Genomic DNA, 20,633 nt, shown 5'->3' on the forward strand with positions numbered 1-20,633 from the left:
GGGGAGGTAAATAGGGAGAAAAAGGGAGGGAGGGTGGGACCAGGAGGAGAAAAGGGAGAGGGCTACAGTCAGAATTTAAAGTGAATAAATTAAAAGAAATAAATTTTAATTAGAAAAAAATGATACATTTCCACATTGGTGTAGTACTCAGCTCTTATAAAAATTGAAATTCTCAGGCAAGTAGATGGCCCTAGGAAAAAAAAAAATTGATTGTAATATTCCAGACCCAGAAAGACAAATGTGGTATGCTCTTGCTTATATGTGGATATTAGTTGTTAAATCAATGAACACCAACTACAATCCACAGAAATACAGAGGGTGGGTATAGAGAAATAGAATAGAGGGAACAGAAAGACCAAGCTAGAAAAGTAGATTTTCACTTTTATATGTATGTATATATATATATATATGTATATATATATATATACACACACACACATGTACATTCCATATATATGTATATGGAAGGGGACTTGAATAGGTGAATCAAATGGGAAGTGGGGGAAAGAGGGGATTATTGTAGGGAATATGGGTAGAGACAACTAATAAGTATTTAAAGGGTAGTATGGAAATCTAATACAATAAAAAATTTCCTAAAATATATACAGATGAGAAGAAAATTTAAATGAAATTGACAAATGATGAGGGAGATGGAGTCCTAAGTGTCTTTTTCGTGTCACCAAATGAACTCCTGGTAACAGGACTGGGTCATACCTAATTGGCCCTAAGAGTGCTATAGGAACTCCCAAACAACCCAGGCTAGTGTCAAGACTATAATTTACTCTTCACAACCGACGGCAAGGCTCCATTGCTGAAGACAATGCCTAGACAATACATTTAACATGGAGATGCTGAGCTGGCGGCTACGTAGAGCCTTCACCCCTACACTGTCTTTGCTATAGGAAGGTATTTTGCATGCTATCAAAAGAGAAAGGAAAACAGCAAGACAGCCACCAAGCCTTTATCTACAAGATGTACCTCCTGGAAGATGCTCTGTGACAGTGGTGGCACAAAGTTAGAGGGAGAAGTCAACATATACTCAATAAAATGGAAACCAAACCTGGCACTGCTTGGTTGACCAAGAACCTGATGTAACAGGGGTCTAATGTAAGAGGCCTATTTTGTTTAATTAAGAACAAATACTATTGGTCTAAAAGAAAAAAAAAAGAACTTGATAAAATGACTCCTAATGACATTCTGCTATACCCATAGATTATTGCCTTCTTTGGCCATCATCAGAGAAAGTTTCTCTGGCAGAAGATGAGAATGATATAGAGAACCGTTGAACAGCATATATAGTCACCATTTTCCACCAGTGTGTACATTCTCAGGTTTTATGTTGCCTTCTCTACCTTGCCAATCTATTATGTTGTATGCTCATCTGAATAATACAGAAGATAAAAATGTGAATAAATTTATGTAATATTATATCTTAATACCAACTATGCTCTACATGTTTTTATTTCATTCTTAAAAATTTCATGTATAAAAAAATTCACTCCCAACTCCCTTTCTGCTTCATTCAACTTCCTTTGGCCCTTTCAATGAAGGCCCCTGTCAACTTCAGGTTCTTCCTCTACTTTATGTTTTCTGACCCACAGAGTTCAATTAGTATTTCCCATGTGAACATCCTGTAGGTCATCCACTGAGACATGGGTAGAATACAAGTGACTAAATCCAAAACAAAGTGATTGTCCCTGCCTCAGCAGCCATCACCAAGAAATAGCTCCTCTGCTGGAGCATCAGCACCCCCTCTACCTTCATGCTGAAACTTCTTTGGTTTGTTTACTTGTTTGTTTTGTTTTGTTTTGTTTTGTTTTGGGGTTTGTTGTTGATTTGAGACAGTTTTTCTCTGTCTAGCTTGGGATGTTGTAGACCAGGCTGGCCTTGAACTTACAATGATCTACCTGCCTTTGCCTCCCTGAGTTCTTGGATTAAAGGCATGCACCAGCATGCCTAACTCATGCTGGATTTTCTAGCTGGTTTAAACTTGTGTAGGTCTTGTACAAGTCACCAAAAATGGTGTGAGTTCCAGAGGATAGTATTTCACAATGCTCCCTCCTCATCTTCTGCATCCTACATTCTTCCTCTTACTTGTTTTCTGGTATTCCCTGAGTCTGTTCGGGAGGTATTACTATTGGTGTCCCATCTAAAGCTGAGCCTGAAAATTGCTTATTCTCAGCATTTGGAACCTGCATGCATTCCTGTATCAGACAAAATGAACACATGCATAACCCTGGCTCTGGTTTGCTTTAGATTTCAATTTTCCCTATGAATATGAGCCATCTTGAAAAGTGATTTGTATATAGCAACCTATTAATTGCAGACAGCTAAGGCAATATTAATTTTATAAGAAACAACTCATCAAAACATTTGTTACATAATATGAAATAATTTATGCAATTCCCTAAAAATGCTCTCTCTGATTACGCTATAACCAGAACAAATGAATCAACCCTCTGAGTTGTGTTTAACATCTTTAGCTTCTTGTGAAATACTGTGAAATGAATGCATGGAACAAGTTCTCTTACTACTTGTATTATTAATTAATCACGATAGTTTTTATAATGGATGGATTTGATTCTCTTAAACGATAGACAGATATCTCACTGATTTTCCTCCTCTTTCCCATATCTTAGCATATCATTTTGACTCACACACATACACACAAACACACACTCAGTCATATGCACAATTTGCTAACTTGTAGATTTGTGATGTACCAGAAACATTGAATATCTTTAGTGAATATTTTGTGTCATTTTCTTCAATGCTTAGTATTTCGTTGCAATTCAAACTGTCATATGGTTTTTGCTTGCAGTGTTTTGAAAAATAATGTCATAAGACATCCCCTGGGACCTGGAGGGGACAAGAGATTCTCAAGGAGACCAACAAAGCTAACAAATCTGGGCCGGGGGGGAGGGGGTTTAGAGACTGATGTACCAACCAAGGGCCATCCATGGAGAGGACCTAGACCCCCTGCTCAGATGTAGCTGATAATCAGCTCAGTGTTCATGTAGGTTCCCTAGTAAGGAAAGCAGGAGCTGTCTCTGGCGTGGACTCTGTTACCCACTCTTTGATCACTTTCCCCTGACAGAGCAGCCTTGCCAGGCTACAGAGAAAGAGGATCCAGGCAGTACTGATGAGACTTGATAGACTAGAGTCCGATGGCAAGGGAGGAGGGCTCCCCTTTTCATGGCCTACAGAAGATGCATATAATAGAAAATGTGTCAGTTTGTGGACTAGAAATATGTGTATATTGTCCATCTTTAATACTAGAATTGCATCTGCATGTTTGTTTTGTTTACTGATTAATCTCCAGTACTAAAATAGTAAGTGGTTTAATACAAACATCCAATACTTACTGTCTTGGAAATAAATGCCCAGGTATTATTGTACTAAGTTTGCCAAGGCAAAGTGAATTACGTGTTTGTCAAGGCACTTAATGACTGGCATAAATAAAAGTTTTATGCACCTACATTAAAATATATTTACTGTATACAAGTCATTTCTATAAAGTTTGTTAATCTTGGTAATTTTGGTGCACTGGAGATTGCACATAGAGCCTTCAGAAGCAAATGCTGTACTGCGAAGCTGGATACCCAGTACTATCCTGATTCCATATTTGAATTTGCTGTTAAATTAGTAGCTATTCTGGAAACATGAATGGCAATGGTATAAAAGGTTAATTTCAAAATCATAGTATTAATCTAAATACCTGTATGTAATTTGCTTTATAGTGTTTTGTGATAACCTCAAAATAATTTTAAGATTCATACATATTTTAGATAAAGTTATCCAACTTTATACAGTCATTCTTCATTTATATTCTTACTATAGAAATTTAGTTAAGTATTTTAAGAAACAGAGGAATATGATACAGGCAACATTGATGAGAACTGATAAGCTAGCGTCAGATAGACTAAGAGGAGGTCCTCCTCTATCAGGGGACTAGGGAAAGGGCATGGGGGAGAAGAGGGAGGGTATGTGGGACTGGGAGGAGACAAGGCAGGGGTCTGAAGTGGGGATACAAAGTGAATAAATTGTAATAAATATATAAAATTAAATTAAATTAAAAAAGAAATACGTAACCAAAATCAATTTTGAAATAGTATTTTTGGAAAGAAAATTATTTATTTTGCAACATTTTGACAAATGAACAGATTAATTAAACTAACCAACAAAGATAATCTTACTGTACTCAAGACACTAACAACTCTGGTTTAAAACTGAAAAATTAAATTCAGAAACATTTCTTGGGTTTTTTGTTGTGGTATGTTATTTTCCAGAGTTAAGAAACAAATTAAAAACTCTTCATGCTACTATATGTACCCCAGAAAATCATTAAGGAACTGTTTACTTTGGTTATAAGATTCTTTATTTTGTAAACTATACATAAACAGTAAAAAAGAAAATGCATTATAGCTTAAATATTATGTAAGGTCAACATTAAAGTTTTTATTTAGTGTGTATAAATTAAATGGAAAGAATTGACCAAAGTGTTTTCTATGAATAATATTCCAGGAAATCTTTAAATTCACTGTTGAAGTGAAAGATGCCAGTGTGTAAAATTGATCAGGTTTCCTCACCTCTATTATGAGCACAAAACTATTGGTCTGATATACCCAAAGGTGGTGGCATGTCAAAACGTCTACACAATTAATTAACATGCTAACTGATGTATAGTGAACAAAGTAACTTTTGTTACAGTTAATCTTAAATGCTACTCTTCACAGTAATTATAAACAAGTCCATATGGGATTATGTAACAATAGAAAAAAAGAAAGAAACATATTCCATTTCTTCATTTCAGCAGTATCTTTTATAGCAATAATTTGTTGTGTGTGTTTAAATATTGCCTAATATCCCATACTGGTATGCATGCTAATTCTTCCTATTTCTATTTTTGCAAGGCACCATACAACACATTCTCTAATTTTGGTACTACTAAAAAAAAGGCATGATCCTAAGATTAAATTCAAATTTTTATATTAAATTTAAAAAATGGGAATTCATATTTTCAAATTTGGTCTTAGGTAAATAAAATATATTTAATAAAAAAATGTTGAAATGAATCTTTTTCTTCTCCTAGTGGAAATTCTGTACCCTGATTGCTGGTCAAAAAGATAGAGAAATCTAGAAATGATGCTGTTTACAAATATTTTTAAAAATGCACATGATATGCAATTTAATTTAAATTGGAAATTAGGAAGAAAAACTAAGTTTTTAACTTTCAGAATCCATGGTTTTCATACTTCATATTGCATAAAGCATCATATCCAAACTAACTTCATAATGTAAAAGATCACCACTAAATAAGTACTCAAAAATCATCATGCTATCTTACCCCATAAGCCATCTTTCTTACTCTTCCAACTGTAAGTTTTGAGAAGATGCTAAATTTGAGATTAAATTAATATTATGCCATAATTTCGGTTCGTGTCATGAATCCTTGTGGTTTAGGTCATTAATAAGTTACTATAAATTGAACTTATAAAATCTGTCATAAAAGCAACACATATGATCCCAAGCACACTTTCATTGCTACTTCGTTTGTCTGACAAATTATAGCATGTGTTCTTATGAAAGTTTTGTTATCATAATCGTCACAACTTTCTTTATTCAGGCTACAACCCATATGTTTTCTTTTTTTCTAAGGCATATGAAAACTGAAATCAAGTTATTCTCATTTAAACATAATGTTCTATGATTTCCACTGCAATATTTGAAATAATTATACAAAATATATGTGGAGGTTTAGAATCACTTTGTTAAGGGATAAGAAGGTAATTCTCAATATGTTATTATTTTGTAAATATTAAAAATGTAGAATTTATTGTCGTTAGCTGTCACTAATCAAATATATCCATCGTGGTCATCCCCATCATCATCATCATCCCCTTCATCTTCGTCATCATCTTCAATATCATCCTTATCATTCATAATGTCATCTTCTTCACCTTCATCATCAGTCCATTCACGGAAATCTCCACTTGCAAAATCTCCAGAGATCTCAAAATCTATAGCTGTAAAAGCGAACATCATATTTACTATAATATACAATTGAATGATTTCTGAGTAATATAAATAATAAGTAAATAAAGGAGGAGCCTGCAGCAGGGATACAAAGTGAATAAATTGTAATAAATAAGAAAATTAATTAAAAATATAGAAAATAATAAGTAAAATTCAAAGGTTTAATAAATTTGTATTTGTTCTTTATCCCAATGAAGATAAAAGAAAAATCCATTCTTGGGAAGTATGTTGTATGTTAAAACTTTCATTTGTTTAATGTGTATGCTCAAAGTGCTGTGCTGTATAAGATTTCTGTTTTAAAAAAAATTGATCACAGTCCAAGTTTTGTAGAATTTCAGGTCAGACTAGAAATCTTATATATTATTATCATCACTATTATTATTGTTATTATAAATCTTTACAATTTATTCATTTTGTATCTCAGTTGTAACCCCTACCTCATCTCCTCCTGGTCCCACCCTCAATCCATCTCCCCTAGTCCACTGATAGGGAAACTCCTTCTCCCCTACTCTCTGACCCTTGCTTATCATGTCCTGACAGGACTTCCTGGATCCTCTTTGTCTTGTAGGCTGGCTAGGTCACCCCACCAAGAAGAAGTGATCAAAGAGCAGGCAACGGAGTTCATGTCAGAGACTGTCTCTTCTTCCCTTACTAGGAGACCCACATGGTGACTGAGATGTCCATGGGCTACATCTGAGCAGGTTGTCTAGGTCTTTTCTGTACAAGGTGTTTGATGCATTGGTCTCTGCAGTCCCCCCTGGGCCCAGCTTTTTAGGGTCTAGTACTCTCCTTGTAAGCCTCTTGTCCCCTCCAGGTCCTTTTATATTCCAATTCTTCCACAAGACTCCCTGTGCTCTGTCCAAAGTTTGCCTGTGAGTCTTTGCATCTGCTTCTATCCCCTACTGTGAGGAGTCTTTCTCAGAAAACTGGGAATAGTGCTATCTCAAGACCCAGCTATAACACTCTTGGCCATATATTTGAAAGATGCTCAACCATACAGTATTTGCTCAACTATATTCAGAGCAGCTTTATTCATAATAGCAATAATCTGGAAACAATAGCAATTTTTCCAGCAAAAATCTGGAAATAATCCCTCAACCAAAGAATGGATTTGGAAATTGTGGTAGATTTACACAATGGAATACTACTCAGCAATTAAAGACAAGGAAATCATGAAATTTGCAAGCAAATGGATGGAACTAAGAAACATCATCCTGAGTGAAGTATCCCAAGGACATGTATGGTTTATATTCATTCATGAGAGGTTATTAGCCATGTAATATAGGACATACATAGTGAAACCTACAGAACTAAAGAAGTTAAACAACAATGAAGACCTTAGGGAAGATGCTTAATTCTCATTCAGAAGGGAAAACAGGGTAGACACCAGAAGTGGTAGTAGAGGGGGAACAGGATGGGAGCCTACCACAGATGTCCTCTAAATGAATTTTGTAAACCATTCTTAGCAAAACATAGACTTCCTAAATTTAAAAATCAAATAGATATGCTTCCTGATATTAAAGGTAACTTTATAAATCTAATTCAGTTAGTGACCTCAAGTCTGGAGGCTATACTTGGTAATTTCACTGTTACTTGGTTCCTTTTAATCAGGCAACTTTTCCTAGGAAGGAGTAATTTAGAGATGTAACTACTGATCAAATGAACATGAGAAAACTCCAGAAGATGAAAGAGGCGAAGACATTGATTTTTCAAAAGAGACCCTAGAAATAGCAATAGCTTGCTAAAATATTGATGCTTAGTTTAGTGAGACTTGTTGGAATGTGTCAAAGAGAACTAAAAGATGATAAACGTGTGTTGATTAAACAAGCAGCTTAGTGGAATTGACATTCAGATGTTCCTAGATCAATATAAAATTAATATTCATATTAACTTAAAATTAGCTAATTATATTTCAAGACAATTAACATATATCTCATAACTGTAACAAATATTAAGTCCTCAAATGATACTGCATTTTTATTCTTAATTCTTTTAAATTCTGCTAATGTATTTAGATGGTGGTAAATTGATTGCTGTCACAACATACTGAAATTACCATCTGATGTGAAGAAAATCTTTCTTAAATTCCACATTTATATATATGTGTGTGTGTGTGTGTGTGTGTGTGTGTATAATAGTTTCAAAACTGTAAGAAAATCCAGGAGTAAAGTCTTCAAAATAATTTTTGCTCACATATTTAACTCATCTGCACATAATTCTCATTGGGAGGATATAAATTAAAATACTTCATCTATTACTGATATCACAGGTAGACGAATCCAGTAACTATGTAAGATTATTATTATAAAGTCATGTTCTCTAGTTTCTAACACTGTGTAAGGTAGGTATTAAATACTAGCTGCTGCTTTCATCATACAGGCAAATTCCCAATATTATGAAAATGTTACGGAATAAATAAATACAAGGCAGGAAGGAAAATTATTTAAGATTATTTGCTATTATTTACTATTTATTTCTTCTTAAATAATCATTGTTGATCTTTATAAAAATTGCATAGGAGAGACAGTTAATCACTAAGTCCTTAAATTTTCAGTATGCTTATTGATATTAGTAAAAATAAAACCCATTAGATCTGCTTTTTGGGATTGTTGTTGTTTCTTTTTTTTTTTTTTTTACATTTTTTTCTTTATTAATTACACTTTATTCACTTTGTATCCCCCCTGTGGTCCTCTCCTTCCTCCCATCCCAATCCCTCCCTTCTTCCACCCTCTGCATGCATGCCCCTCCCAAGTCCACTGATAGGGGAGGACTTCTTTTCCTTCCTTCTGATCCTAGTCAATTAGGTCTCATCAGGAGTGGCTGCATTGTCTTCTGCTGTGGCCTGGTAATGCTGCTTCTCCCTCAGGGGGAGGTAATTAAAGAGCAGGCCAATCAGTTCATGTCAGAGACAGTCCCTGTTCCTGTTACAATGGAAACCACTTGAATACTGAACTGCCATGGGCTACATCTGTGCAGGGGTCTTAGGTTATCTCCATGCATAGTCCTTGGTTGGAATATCAGTCTCAGGAAAGACCCCTGTGCTCAGATTTTTTGGTTCTGTTGCTCTCCTTGTGGAGTTCCTGTCCTCTCCAGATCTTACTGTTTCCCACTTCTTTCCTAAGATTCCCTGCACTCTGCCCAAAGGTTGCTCATAATTCTCAGCGTTTTTTAATTAAATTTTTATTTTTTATATTAATTATAGTTTATTCAACTTGTATCCCAGCTGTAGCCTCCTTCCTCCTCCCCTTCCAATTTGCCCTCTCTCCCACATTTCCTCCTATGCCCCTCTCCAAGTCTACTGATAGGGGAGATCCTTCTCCCCTTCCATCTGACCCTAGCTTATCTGGTTTCATCTGAATTAGCTGCATTGTCCTCCTCTGTGGCTTGGCAAGACTGCTCCCCAATCCAGGGAGCGAGTCAAAGAGTTAGCCACTGAGTTAGAGTCAGAGACAGTCCCTGTTCCCCTTAGTAGTGAACCCACTTGGATATTGAGCTGCCATGGGCTACATCTGAGCAGGGGTTCTAGGTTATCTCCATGAATGGTCCTTGGGATTGTTTTGTGTTTACTTCTCCTTTTGCTGTAAAGAGAGGCTAATATTACCCAAATCATTTCCAAGCTGAAAAACAGGAGAAAGTATAGTAATGTTTAATTGTGGCTAAATTTTAATGTATATTGTCCATCAAGGTTGGGAAATATGGTTGCTGGAGTGACAAGAAGAGCTGGAATAATGGGAAGGGGATTTTGAACTTATGGCAGGCACATATTACATGACAAACCAAAAAGGGAAAATCCACACCAAAGCTTTGCTGGTCCCAAGCCTGCAACATCCACTACACTCCAAATTTTAGAGGCTCCCTATGCTCCCAAACAGCATCATAATACGGGACCCAAATGTGTAAACATAGCATGCTGATGGAGGTAGAAGTTTGGGGGGCACTGTAATTAAGATTTTTATAGGTAAGTATTCGTGTAACACAAACCCAAAAATTATTTGAATCTTTGCTTCTGGATTTTGTGATTGTAAATTAAAAAGTATAAAATACATATGATACCAAATTCTTACATAATTTCTATAGAGACACATAAAATACCTTTTCACAAAATTATTAGATCATAAATCATAACTGTCATTTAATATAGTAATGGTGTTATCCATACCTAGACATAAGGAAACCAGTAATGTCTCAGTCTAGTTTATTGGATACAACAGAGTTGAAATTGTGTTTTGTTAGGGTGGCTTCATTTGGTTTGGGTGGTGAGGGTAATACTACCTAAATCGTTTCCTCCAAAGGACCGCAGACGACTGTTCCACATGGATCTGCACACTCTATGCAGTATGTTTTGCTGACTTAAATTAGAATAATTGATAATCTGCTTTGTGACAGACATTTTAACTCGAATCTGGAACTGGAACTCAGCTTTTAATCATTCTCAAAATACTTAAATGTGTCTGTTTCATATAAGTTTATTGCAACCATACAAGTTTACAATTACCAAAGTCCAAGACTACTTTTCACCCCGAGCATTCATACATTTCCTACATATTCTATAATCAGAATAGGACAGTTCTTCATTAAATGCTTGAATATGTTCATGAGATTTTGACATATCCATATGTTAGGAAATTGTATGAAGTGAGCATTTCTCTTACCACAATCTGCAACACCATTTGTTCTGGATCCTACGACTTCATTTCCATATCTGTCAACACACCAGCACTGCCCTACGCTGCCATGACATTGGGTTGGCTTGTAGTAACCATCTTCATCACAGAGCGGGATGTACTGTCCTGTGACATACGCAGTGACACACACAAATAAGAACAGTTTATTAATAAACGGCAATCTTCTAAACAAAATCATCATGCATTAAAGTCCTAAAGAATCAAACATGATTGATTCTATTCTTGTATTACATCTTTCAGAACACTTAGCATAGCACACAAGACCTTCAACTGTCTTATTATCAATAATTTCCTTTCAAATTTACCCAAACTTTTCTTAACATGTTACAAAAGTATCCCAAAATAAGCTGCTTCTCCCCAACATACTATTACTTTACGTATGTCAAAGTACTATGAAATCCTTATTATGAACACTTTCTCCATTACTCCATCTTTTATTTTGAAGTTTAAATATTATTCACAGAGCAAAGGCTTTTCTCTCTCACCTGTACACGCACACATGCACCTGTGTGTGTGTGTGTTAATTTCTCTGTGTGTATTTTCTTATACATTGTTACACTTTTCTGAAATATCTTCACTGTTCAAAAATATTTAGCTTCTCTTGGTTTCCACTGTTACACAAACTACACCCTTTACACTGAAAGTCTACCTAACCAATGCTGGGAAGATAGCTACTCCTATTTTACAGTCTGACACAGTACACAGTACATGTGCAATGATGAATGTTTAGGTCTTTAAAAGTTTAGTAAACTTCTTCAACAAATATTTCAGTGTTAGATACATCATCTAGAGGATCAGATATTTCCTTTTCTCCTCTGCTTACTCTTTTATAAGAACAGAGTCACCATTTTTTTTTTTTGGCTAAGATACCTAATATATAGAGAAAATTTGAACATCATTTTCTGGTTCCACCTGTAGGATGAAAATTTTAAATCCTAAAAAGCGCCATAGGTATAAAAATAGATGATGTTAATTATTACAAATATAATTTATCTGAAATATGTAAACTGGCATAAACTAATATTAACAATATTCAAAATTTGTGAATTTCTTTTACAGACTTAATTAGGATCATCAAATACAAGAAAAAATATTGTGGTATTCAGGTATGTAAAATACTATGATTTTTAAAAACATGTTGCAATCACTCCTTCTGCCAGAAAATTTAAAATAGAACTCTGATCAGCAAAGGATTTGCACTACAGACATGATCTGTACATTAAAACACATGACACTTTATCCTGACAGAGCAGGTGACCAAATTATGTATGTATCATGATAACACACCTTAATCAGAAAGAACTGATAATAGTTTTGATACCTACTTTTTATGAAAGAAAAGTAAGGAAACTCTTCCTATATCATCATTAAATGTGATTTTTTTAATAATTTCAAATAAGAAAAGCATTCTGATAAGTTTTAGTAAAACTTGCTCTTGATCAACTCTAAAATATGTATTTGGAGATAACAGTTCATCTTAGGTATGATATAAAACTTTGGATTGCAGAAAGATGCTCATGCATTGGAATATTATTTCCACTAGTGATTTATATATCACTAGCAACTGGTCACAGTTTTAAAAAAATGCCCACCAGTTTTTATAATCATCAGGTTTTCATCTAAAACATTTTATGACAAACTACTTAACTATTTGAATGATGAGTCCTGGGCTAATCATTTTCTAACAATATGAAAAATGTTATAATTTAAAATTGTTTTATTTAAATTTTTTTTTACAAAGTTTATTTACATTGTATCCCAGCTGTAGCCCCTTGCTTCATTCCCTGCCAATTCCACCCTCCCTCCCTCCTCTCCTCCCTGCCACTCTGTAAGTCCACTGATAGGAAAGGTCCTCCTCTCCTTCCATCTGACCTTAGCTTATCAAGTCTCACCAGGATTGGCTGCAATGTCCTCCTCTGTGGCCTAGCTAGGCTGTTCCTCCCACCGGGGTAGAGGATCAAAGATCTAGCCCCTGAGTTCATGTCAGAGACAGTCCCTGTTCCCCTTATTAGGGAACACACTTGGATACTGAGCTGCTACAGGTTATGTCTGAGTAGGATTTCTAGGTTATATCCATGCATGGTTCTTGGTTGGAGATACAATATCACAAAAGACCCCTGTGCCCAGATATAATTGGTCCTTGTGGAGCTCCTGTCTTCTCCAGGTCTTATTAACTTCCCTTTCTTTCATATGATTCCCTGCACTCTGCCCAAAGTTTGGCTATTTGTCTCAGCATCTGCTTGATACACTACTAGGTACAGTCTTTCAGAGGTAGGCTCCTGTCCTATTTCTTGTTTTCTCCTACTTCCAATGTACATCCCATTTGTCTTTCTAAGTGAGGATTGATCATCTTACTCCGGGTCCTCCTTGTTTAGCTTCTTTAGAAGTACAGTTTTTACTATGTTTATCCTATCTTATAGGTCTAGTATCCACTTACAAGTGAGTGTGTATCTTTCTGCTTCTGGAATACCTCACTCAGGATGATCTTTTCCAGATCCCACAATTTGCCTGCAACTTTCATGATTTCCTTGTTTTTAATTGCTGAGTACTATTCCATTGTGTAAATGTACCACAATTTCTGTATTCATTCCTCTGTTGAGGGACATCTGGGTTGAAAGAGTATTAGAAAAGACTACTATTTGTGTGTGTGTGTGTGTGTGTGTGTGCGTGTGTGTGTAGAAATCTAGTGTAGTGGGAACTCCCTGGAATCTAAAAGAGTGACCATAGTAAATTTTTCTTATAAGAGGGAATTTTAAGCCCAAATCAACCATCGATGGCTCCCAAGTTTGACAGGGACTTCAAAATAGCCACAAAATCTTCTACCTACAATATGTCCTACTTGTTACATAAGTTGGGGTAATTGTGGCACAGAACTTCTGGGAATGGTGAACTCATAACTGGTCCAACTTGAGGTTCACACAATGAAAGGTAGAGCACACCTGGCCCAGCCTGGATGGCTGAGAACCAATGGCTGGATAGCATGAATACCCATGACAGGACCAAGCATAATGTGGAGGGAAGTCAATAAAAAGAGTCCTAGTGATATTCTGCTGGATTTATAGATTGGTGCCTAGCCACATTGTCTTCAGAGAAAGCATCATCAAGCAACTGATGGAAACAGATGCAAGAACCACAGGCAAACGCGAGGCAGAGCCTGGGAAGCCCCGCAGAAGAAGGGGAGAAAGGATTGCAGGAGACAAAGTGGTCCAGGATACCGTGAGAACATGGCCCACAGAATCACCTAAGCGGGGCTCATAGTAACCTACATATCCTAAAACGACAATCCCAGACCTCGTAAGAGTCTGAGTTAGGTCCTTTGCACACACGTTATGGTTGTGTATCTTGGCGTTCTTGCTGGACTCCGAACAGTGGGTGTGGGTGCATCTCTTACTCTTTTACTTAAGCCTGGAACCTTTTCTCCTATACTGGGTGGCCAAGTTCATTCTTGATCATAGGGTTTGTGCTTAGATTTTTATGCCACGTTAAGTGGCATATCATCTTTGGGCAGCCTTTTTTTTTCTTTTTCCTCTCCAGAGGGAGTAAAACGGAAGAAGGGTAGATCTGTGGAAAGGGAGAAATGGAAGGGCGCCTGAGAAGAGTGGAGGGAGGGGAAAGTGGTTAGAATGTAATGTATTAAAGAAGAATACAAAATTACTGTGCTTTACTTGTGTAGATACTATTCAAAATAATATGTATTAATCAGATTTGAAGACATTTTAAAGTCTTCAGTATAAATGTTTTAATACATGCTCATGATGTGCTACTGTGAAAATACAAACAATGCATTTACAATACTAAAATATAAACAGTGACAGACCTGGTCAAATCCAAGTTGTATTGTAGCAATAATAATTTCTTAGATTTTACAAATGAGCTAAAATAATTCACGACATACAAAGACTAGGATGGAGATAGCTGGGAGAAGGGTGCATAGAAAATAGTCACTGCTAGAAATTTTTCCAATTTAAAATGACTTCAATTGGAATTTGTTAATAACGTGTACTATATGTATAAACAATAAGGAAATATAACAGCTTTATAATATATTGATAGCCAAAAAATCAAATGTTTAAGGTTTGGCTAAAACATACAATTCTCATCTATCTATCTATCTATCTATCTATCTATCTATCTATCTATCTATAATTTATCTAGCTATCATCTATCTGCCACCCACCTATGCATTAATATTTACTTACTAAAAGCTAGAGTTGAAAATTTACTAATGAAGTCACAAAAGTACTGCTCATATTTCTGTTAGCTAACATTTCACTCCATGTATGTAATCATTTGCTTATATTTCATATAGGTGTTCACATATGTTGCCATCTGTCATCAAGTGAAATAGACGTTTTTGCTGATTCTTAAATTTAGCAATGTTAAATGACTTTTGTATTTAGAAACTTTCAAAATGAACATGGCATTAGAGTAATAAAACATATTCTTCAATAGGTGAGGTGATAAAAGTAAGTTCAATGGCTTTCCAAAAGTTCATAAATTTTGCTGATGAAATTTAAGGTCGTCTGTCTTTGTTGGATTAGTATTGATTTTATGTTGCTGTTTCCCTGGGGTTATTTATATGAGCAATAAAACCTTCAAAAGAATGAGCTGTGACTCACCTAGGAGCTTCTTTATCCCTTGTCGCTTCTGTATGTTGCTGAGCTCTATCTGGCAGGGGGGGTCTGCAAGGACATTAAACATAGTTCTTCAAGGATGTAGTTAATCAGACAGTATGCCAAGTGGTCAATCTCAAGCAAAGCTTCTTCTTTCATAAAAACACCCATGCTATCCATTTGTTCTTATGGTATCACATGGACGCATACTCGTGGATACATCAAGATAGGCATGCACAGAAATAGCTATGGAGACCTAATGGAGTGTAATAATTTATCAAGTGTAGGCAATAGTAGTTCCTTTCGGATATTTCACAGAATGGTTGATATTTGGTGAAGAATGAAAATAACATAGATATAGATGATGGTGTACTTTTTACATTTAAAAGTCTGCAGTCTAAATCTAGTAGGATTTTGACCAAAGAACTAACTCATCACCCTCTCATCAAACATAGGTCATAGGATAATCTTGGTCTTTCTAGCTTCCACAGAGGCTTCAAATGTGTAAGCAATTAAAAATAATATATTTTATAACTCATGTTTCAAAGAAAACCTTAGAGTACTCAAGTGAATTTGTAAGTATATACTGTATGTGTTGTATTGATAATCAGTGACTTAAATGGACATGTGTAAAGGAAACTTCAATAGTCTATAGGTATAATAATGTACATATTTTTCTTTTTTCCTTTTTTATTTATTATTTATTATAATTTATTCCTTTCTCCCTTGTTTCCTCCTAGTCACATTCACCCTCTGCCTTCTTCCCCTATGAACCTCCCCAAGTGCACTGAAAGTGTAGGACCTCCTTCCCTTCCATCTGTCCCTAGCCTATCAGGTCTCATCAGGACTGACTGCATTGTCTTCCTCTGTGGCTTGGCAAGGCTGCACCATCTGCTGCACCTAGATGATATCTAGATAGCTAGTGGAGGTGATCAAAGAGCCAGCCACTGAGTTCCTGTCAGAGACAGCCTCTGTACCTCTTTTAGGAAACCCCCTTGGGAACTGAGTAGCCTATGGGCTTCCTCTGAACAGGGGGTCTAGGTCCTCTACATCCATGGTCCTTGGTTGAAGTATCAGTCTCTGCAGATTCCCCTGGGCCCAGGTTTTTCTTTGCAATATGTATTATTGAAATTTAACATGAAAATACTTTTGCAAAGGTTAAGTGAATGCCACAAGAAAAAAAAATGAACAGTTTTTATCCTTAAGCTAGGTAGAGAATGAAAAGTATTATAACTGTCAAAAGACCCTGAAATATCAAAATAATTCTTATTCTTCTTCACTATATACTTCCAGAAAAAAGGTAAAATATACAATGCAATTTAAGTAATTTAAAACTGTTTACTATACCAACTGAAAAATAATTCAATTGTTAAATGGAATAGTAAAAAGAAAGAATAAATAATGTGCTTAAGCTGTACATTATCTAGGTCAGTATGTGAGGCCAAAAATATTCTAAGAAAATAAAAAGTAAAAAAAGTAATACTTACTAACTAATTTATTGTAGTTCATCTTTAAACTGATACAATTTAACTTTTCCTTTAAATAAAGGATATACATCAAAACACACTGACATGTCAAAATAAAATTTTAGTTTCATTGTCTTACTAACATGACATTAGGCAAGCTTTCAAATATTTTTAAAATAGTCTTCAATGTGCTGTAAAGAAATCAATTTCTTTTATTTTTACTACATAGAAATTTATACTGATATGTACCTGAAATCCAGCTATTTTTGAATGTTTTAAGAATTTTTATATTTTTCAAAATAAAATTTACTTAATTTAATTCAAACATATTTTCATACAAAATTAAGTATTTATTTTTCTATTTGACACCGTAGGTTCAATGAATTCAGCTTTGTAGGTTCTGTATGTATGTTCATGTATATGTATTTTTCAATGTACATTAACATGAAAGACATAACAAACAACAAAACTAAAATGGCAACTGTTAAAGAAAAATATGAAGAAATGCATTTTAATGATAATATACTTGAACTTACTATCTTACTTGTTAAGGGACACTAGTTATCAATGACTAAAATATCATTGAGAGAGTGTTTCCCTACATAGAATACATATGTAATCAATTCAAATATGTGTATTCTTAAGTGTGTAGGATTTAAAACATTTAATAAAACAATTCAATTTTAATAATTTTGCATTTTTCATAATAGAAAATAGATTTTTTAAAAGAGAATATATTATGGTTATGGTTTCTCTTCTCCTAGCTCCTCCTAGGCCCTCTGGACTTCTCCTCTCACCCAAATCCTTTTTACTTAAAATGGTTTACAGATAGTGAATGTCTCCTCCGTAGCTAGACCTACGGTTGATTCACTTCTTCTCAATGTATAGACAATTATATCCTCCCTGATTTTAAAACTATTACTAAATGTACTTAGTGGAGGTCATTTTTGTCATTCCATGTTAGGTATGATAACAATTGCTATAGTTTAAGTATCTTGTTTACTCTTTCTGCTTCCAACAAGTTCAAAAAGTGCTATCAATGCTAGTTGTACTGTATTAACCTCATTTCCAGGTTTTTTTTAAGTTAGCACCAACTTAACAATGATTCATTAGTTTTCCAAATATTTATCATAATGTGATGATGTTTAGGTGCTTTTCTCTGCATGTATTTAATATAAGACATGATTGAGTTCATTCTGGAAGCATGATTTTAAATATAAAGAGTATTTTTATCTCAGCTAGGTTTGAGGTGTTGGAGAGGGTATGTGGGATGAGCTAAAAAGATGAAAGACAAAAGGTGTATGATATGATTCTATTTTAACTAGAAAATGTATAATTTATATGTATAATTTATTTTAAAAAGTATATAAAAACATCATTACTTTTTCTTTTGTCTCACTTCTTGCAGAGTTTTGTTAAACTCTCTCAGTAGCAAATTTTTAACAAGCTAAACTATTTGGGAAAGATTGAAAGACTAAGTAATTTTGAAAATAAAATGAGTAAAAATAACTCTACAGTGAATGCCATGGTTCATGCAACTCATTTAATAAGATCACAAAATGGAACATTAAAACTCCACAGTATAGTGATAAAAACTCCATTTATTTTACACTGTGGGGAAAGCAGATAGCAAATTAATTTCAATGATTACTTTTAATATCTATGTTCTCATATCTCTGTGTGCTGCTTGCTGGTTCATAATGAAATCTATAATGAAATACATTAATATAAAATATTAATTACCATTTTCCATCTTATTTAGAACATTTGTATCTTTAGCACAATTATTTTTGTTCAATATGGTGTATATTTGTTTTTCATTAAACATTAAAATTAGAAAAATACTAAAATAATTGAAGCATTGGGTAGTGCTAACATTTTTTATTATGAGGGCAAAGATTAAATTCGAAATAATTCCCCCATAGTAGCTTTATCTTTTACCTTGCTGTCTCTGGAAGCAGTAGCACCATTCATTGTTAGATATCAAACTGTCCTTGTATGTGTCACAAGAGTTGAAGAACGCCTTGGTGCACTGTTCATTCTTATCAAGGTATATGCTCCCAAGCTCTGACTGGTCCAAGAGCAGGTCATAGTTTGTATCAAGTCTGTTAAACATCCAGCCAAGTGAATCCTTGCAAATTGGCAAAATACTGGTATCAAATCCTACATGCAAAGAGAAAAGGATTAAGTATCTCAGTCTGAAGGATCTCATCATCATAACGTAAAATAAATCAATAAAGTGGGCAAGAACAGAGGGGAAGTTCTGGGTAGTCAGAAAAGCATTATTTTAACTTCAACTTGGAAAATTTGTTTCAAACTACATTAGGCATAAAAATATCTACCTCTAGTTTTGAAGATTAATTAACCAGACAACATCTGTTACTCATTAGTCATCATTCAGTGGAATGCAGTATTGCAATTACATGCTATTTTCCTAGTCACTATTAAATCTTCTTGAATACTTACTACATCATCATAAATTGCAGAATATTACTGAGTAACAAACGCTGGTGAAATCCATTTACATATGAAAAATGAAGAGTACTGTTTCTACATAAGCATTACTAGCATGTACTACATAATAGTTTACACATTGCCCTGTGTTGGTAAAACTATGTTAAGTGGAGCACTGCACACAAAACTGTTAACAAGAGAAAGAATAGCTAGGATGCAATATTGCTCATTCTAACTCCAGCCTTTTGTGGTGATTTTTACTCTTACAAGTGAGTGAAGACAGGAGGCCTTAGGGTGCACTGGCGGATGGCAGGGCTCACGAAACATCAAGCAATGTTCGCTTAGACATGATTCATCCACTAACCTCATGAAGCAACAAGTGTTATATTCTGTCCAATGACACCAATTATTTAAACCATTAAAATACCCCCAAATCATTACACAAAGATATAGTTCCTACAACTGGAGATAGGATGTGAGTCCTTGCGTATGTGAGGCATGAAATACCATACAAACTACTAAGAAGCTTGTTAAGGTTGTTCATGAGCTGATAAAGCCTGAGGAGGAATACCACAAGAATGAGGAACTTACGGGATATACACAAAGAACTTCATTCTTTGTGAATGTGGTGGATATCCTTCCACAGAGCTCTAGGAAAGCTTTCAAGGAAGGCCAGGCAGGAAAACAGACAGAAAGGGCAAACTGCGAATCAGAAGGTGATTTGGGAAAAATGATAAGGGTACATCCACCTGCCTCTTTAATTCTTATAGAATGTCTTAATTTCTTATTGAAGAGATGATTATCATACCCCTCTCCTTTATCCAGAGAACAGTTTAGAAAGAAAGAAAGAAAGAAAGAAAGAAAGAAAGAAAGAAAGAAAGAAAGAAAGAAAGAAAGAAAGAAAGAAAGAATTCTATCACTAGGAAAAACTAGGGAGAATATCTCGAGTGCAGAGCTAAAGAGAGATCAGAACACTGAGCAGGGGCAGGGTCTGTGAGAAATGAGAGACAATTAAGGAGAAAGAGATGGCAAAGACTTCAGAAAAGCTATGGATCAATGCCACACAGCCTTATTAGTAATTAGTAATTAAATTGGCAGAGTTAGAAGGAAGGCTATGGGATAGAAGTAATAGCTCAGGAAACATAGGAGGGATCTCTACTAATGAAATTTATCTAATCAAGTAGAGAAGAATCTTACAGAACACAAACTGTGACAGATATCATGCAAATAAATATCTAATAAAAACTTGACACATTAGAATTATGTTTACTTTAAACAATAATATTAAAGATTTTTTTTAAGCAGCTAAAAATAAAATCCATGTTCCTATAAAGCAGTGGTTCTCAGCTTATTTAAAATGACCCCCACAGGGGTCATTT

At 34.9% G+C, this 20,633-nt stretch overlaps 1 protein-coding gene across 1 annotated transcript in view; it reads right to left on the minus strand.

Moving 5' to 3' along the window:
- Window positions 1-4,341: 4,341 nt before the first annotated feature.
- Spock3 (SPARC (osteonectin), cwcv and kazal like domains proteoglycan 3) overlaps window positions 4,342-20,633 on the minus strand; it is a gene marked incomplete in the record, with an annotated part of 448,767 nt that continues 432,475 nt past the window's right edge. Inside the window, 4 exon segments of the mRNA XM_055597901.1 lie at window positions 4,342-6,026; window positions 10,689-10,826; window positions 15,341-15,403; window positions 18,742-18,963. Of these exon segments, the coding sequence (XP_055453876.1) occupies window positions 5,857-6,026; window positions 10,689-10,826; window positions 15,341-15,403; window positions 18,742-18,963 (593 nt within the window).

Source organism: Psammomys obesus, unplaced genomic scaffold (genome assembly GCF_907164565.1).
Source record: "Psammomys obesus unplaced genomic scaffold, mPsaObe1.curated_primary_1811, whole genome shotgun sequence".
Classification (NCBI taxonomy): domain Eukaryota; kingdom Metazoa; phylum Chordata; class Mammalia; order Rodentia; family Muridae; genus Psammomys; species Psammomys obesus.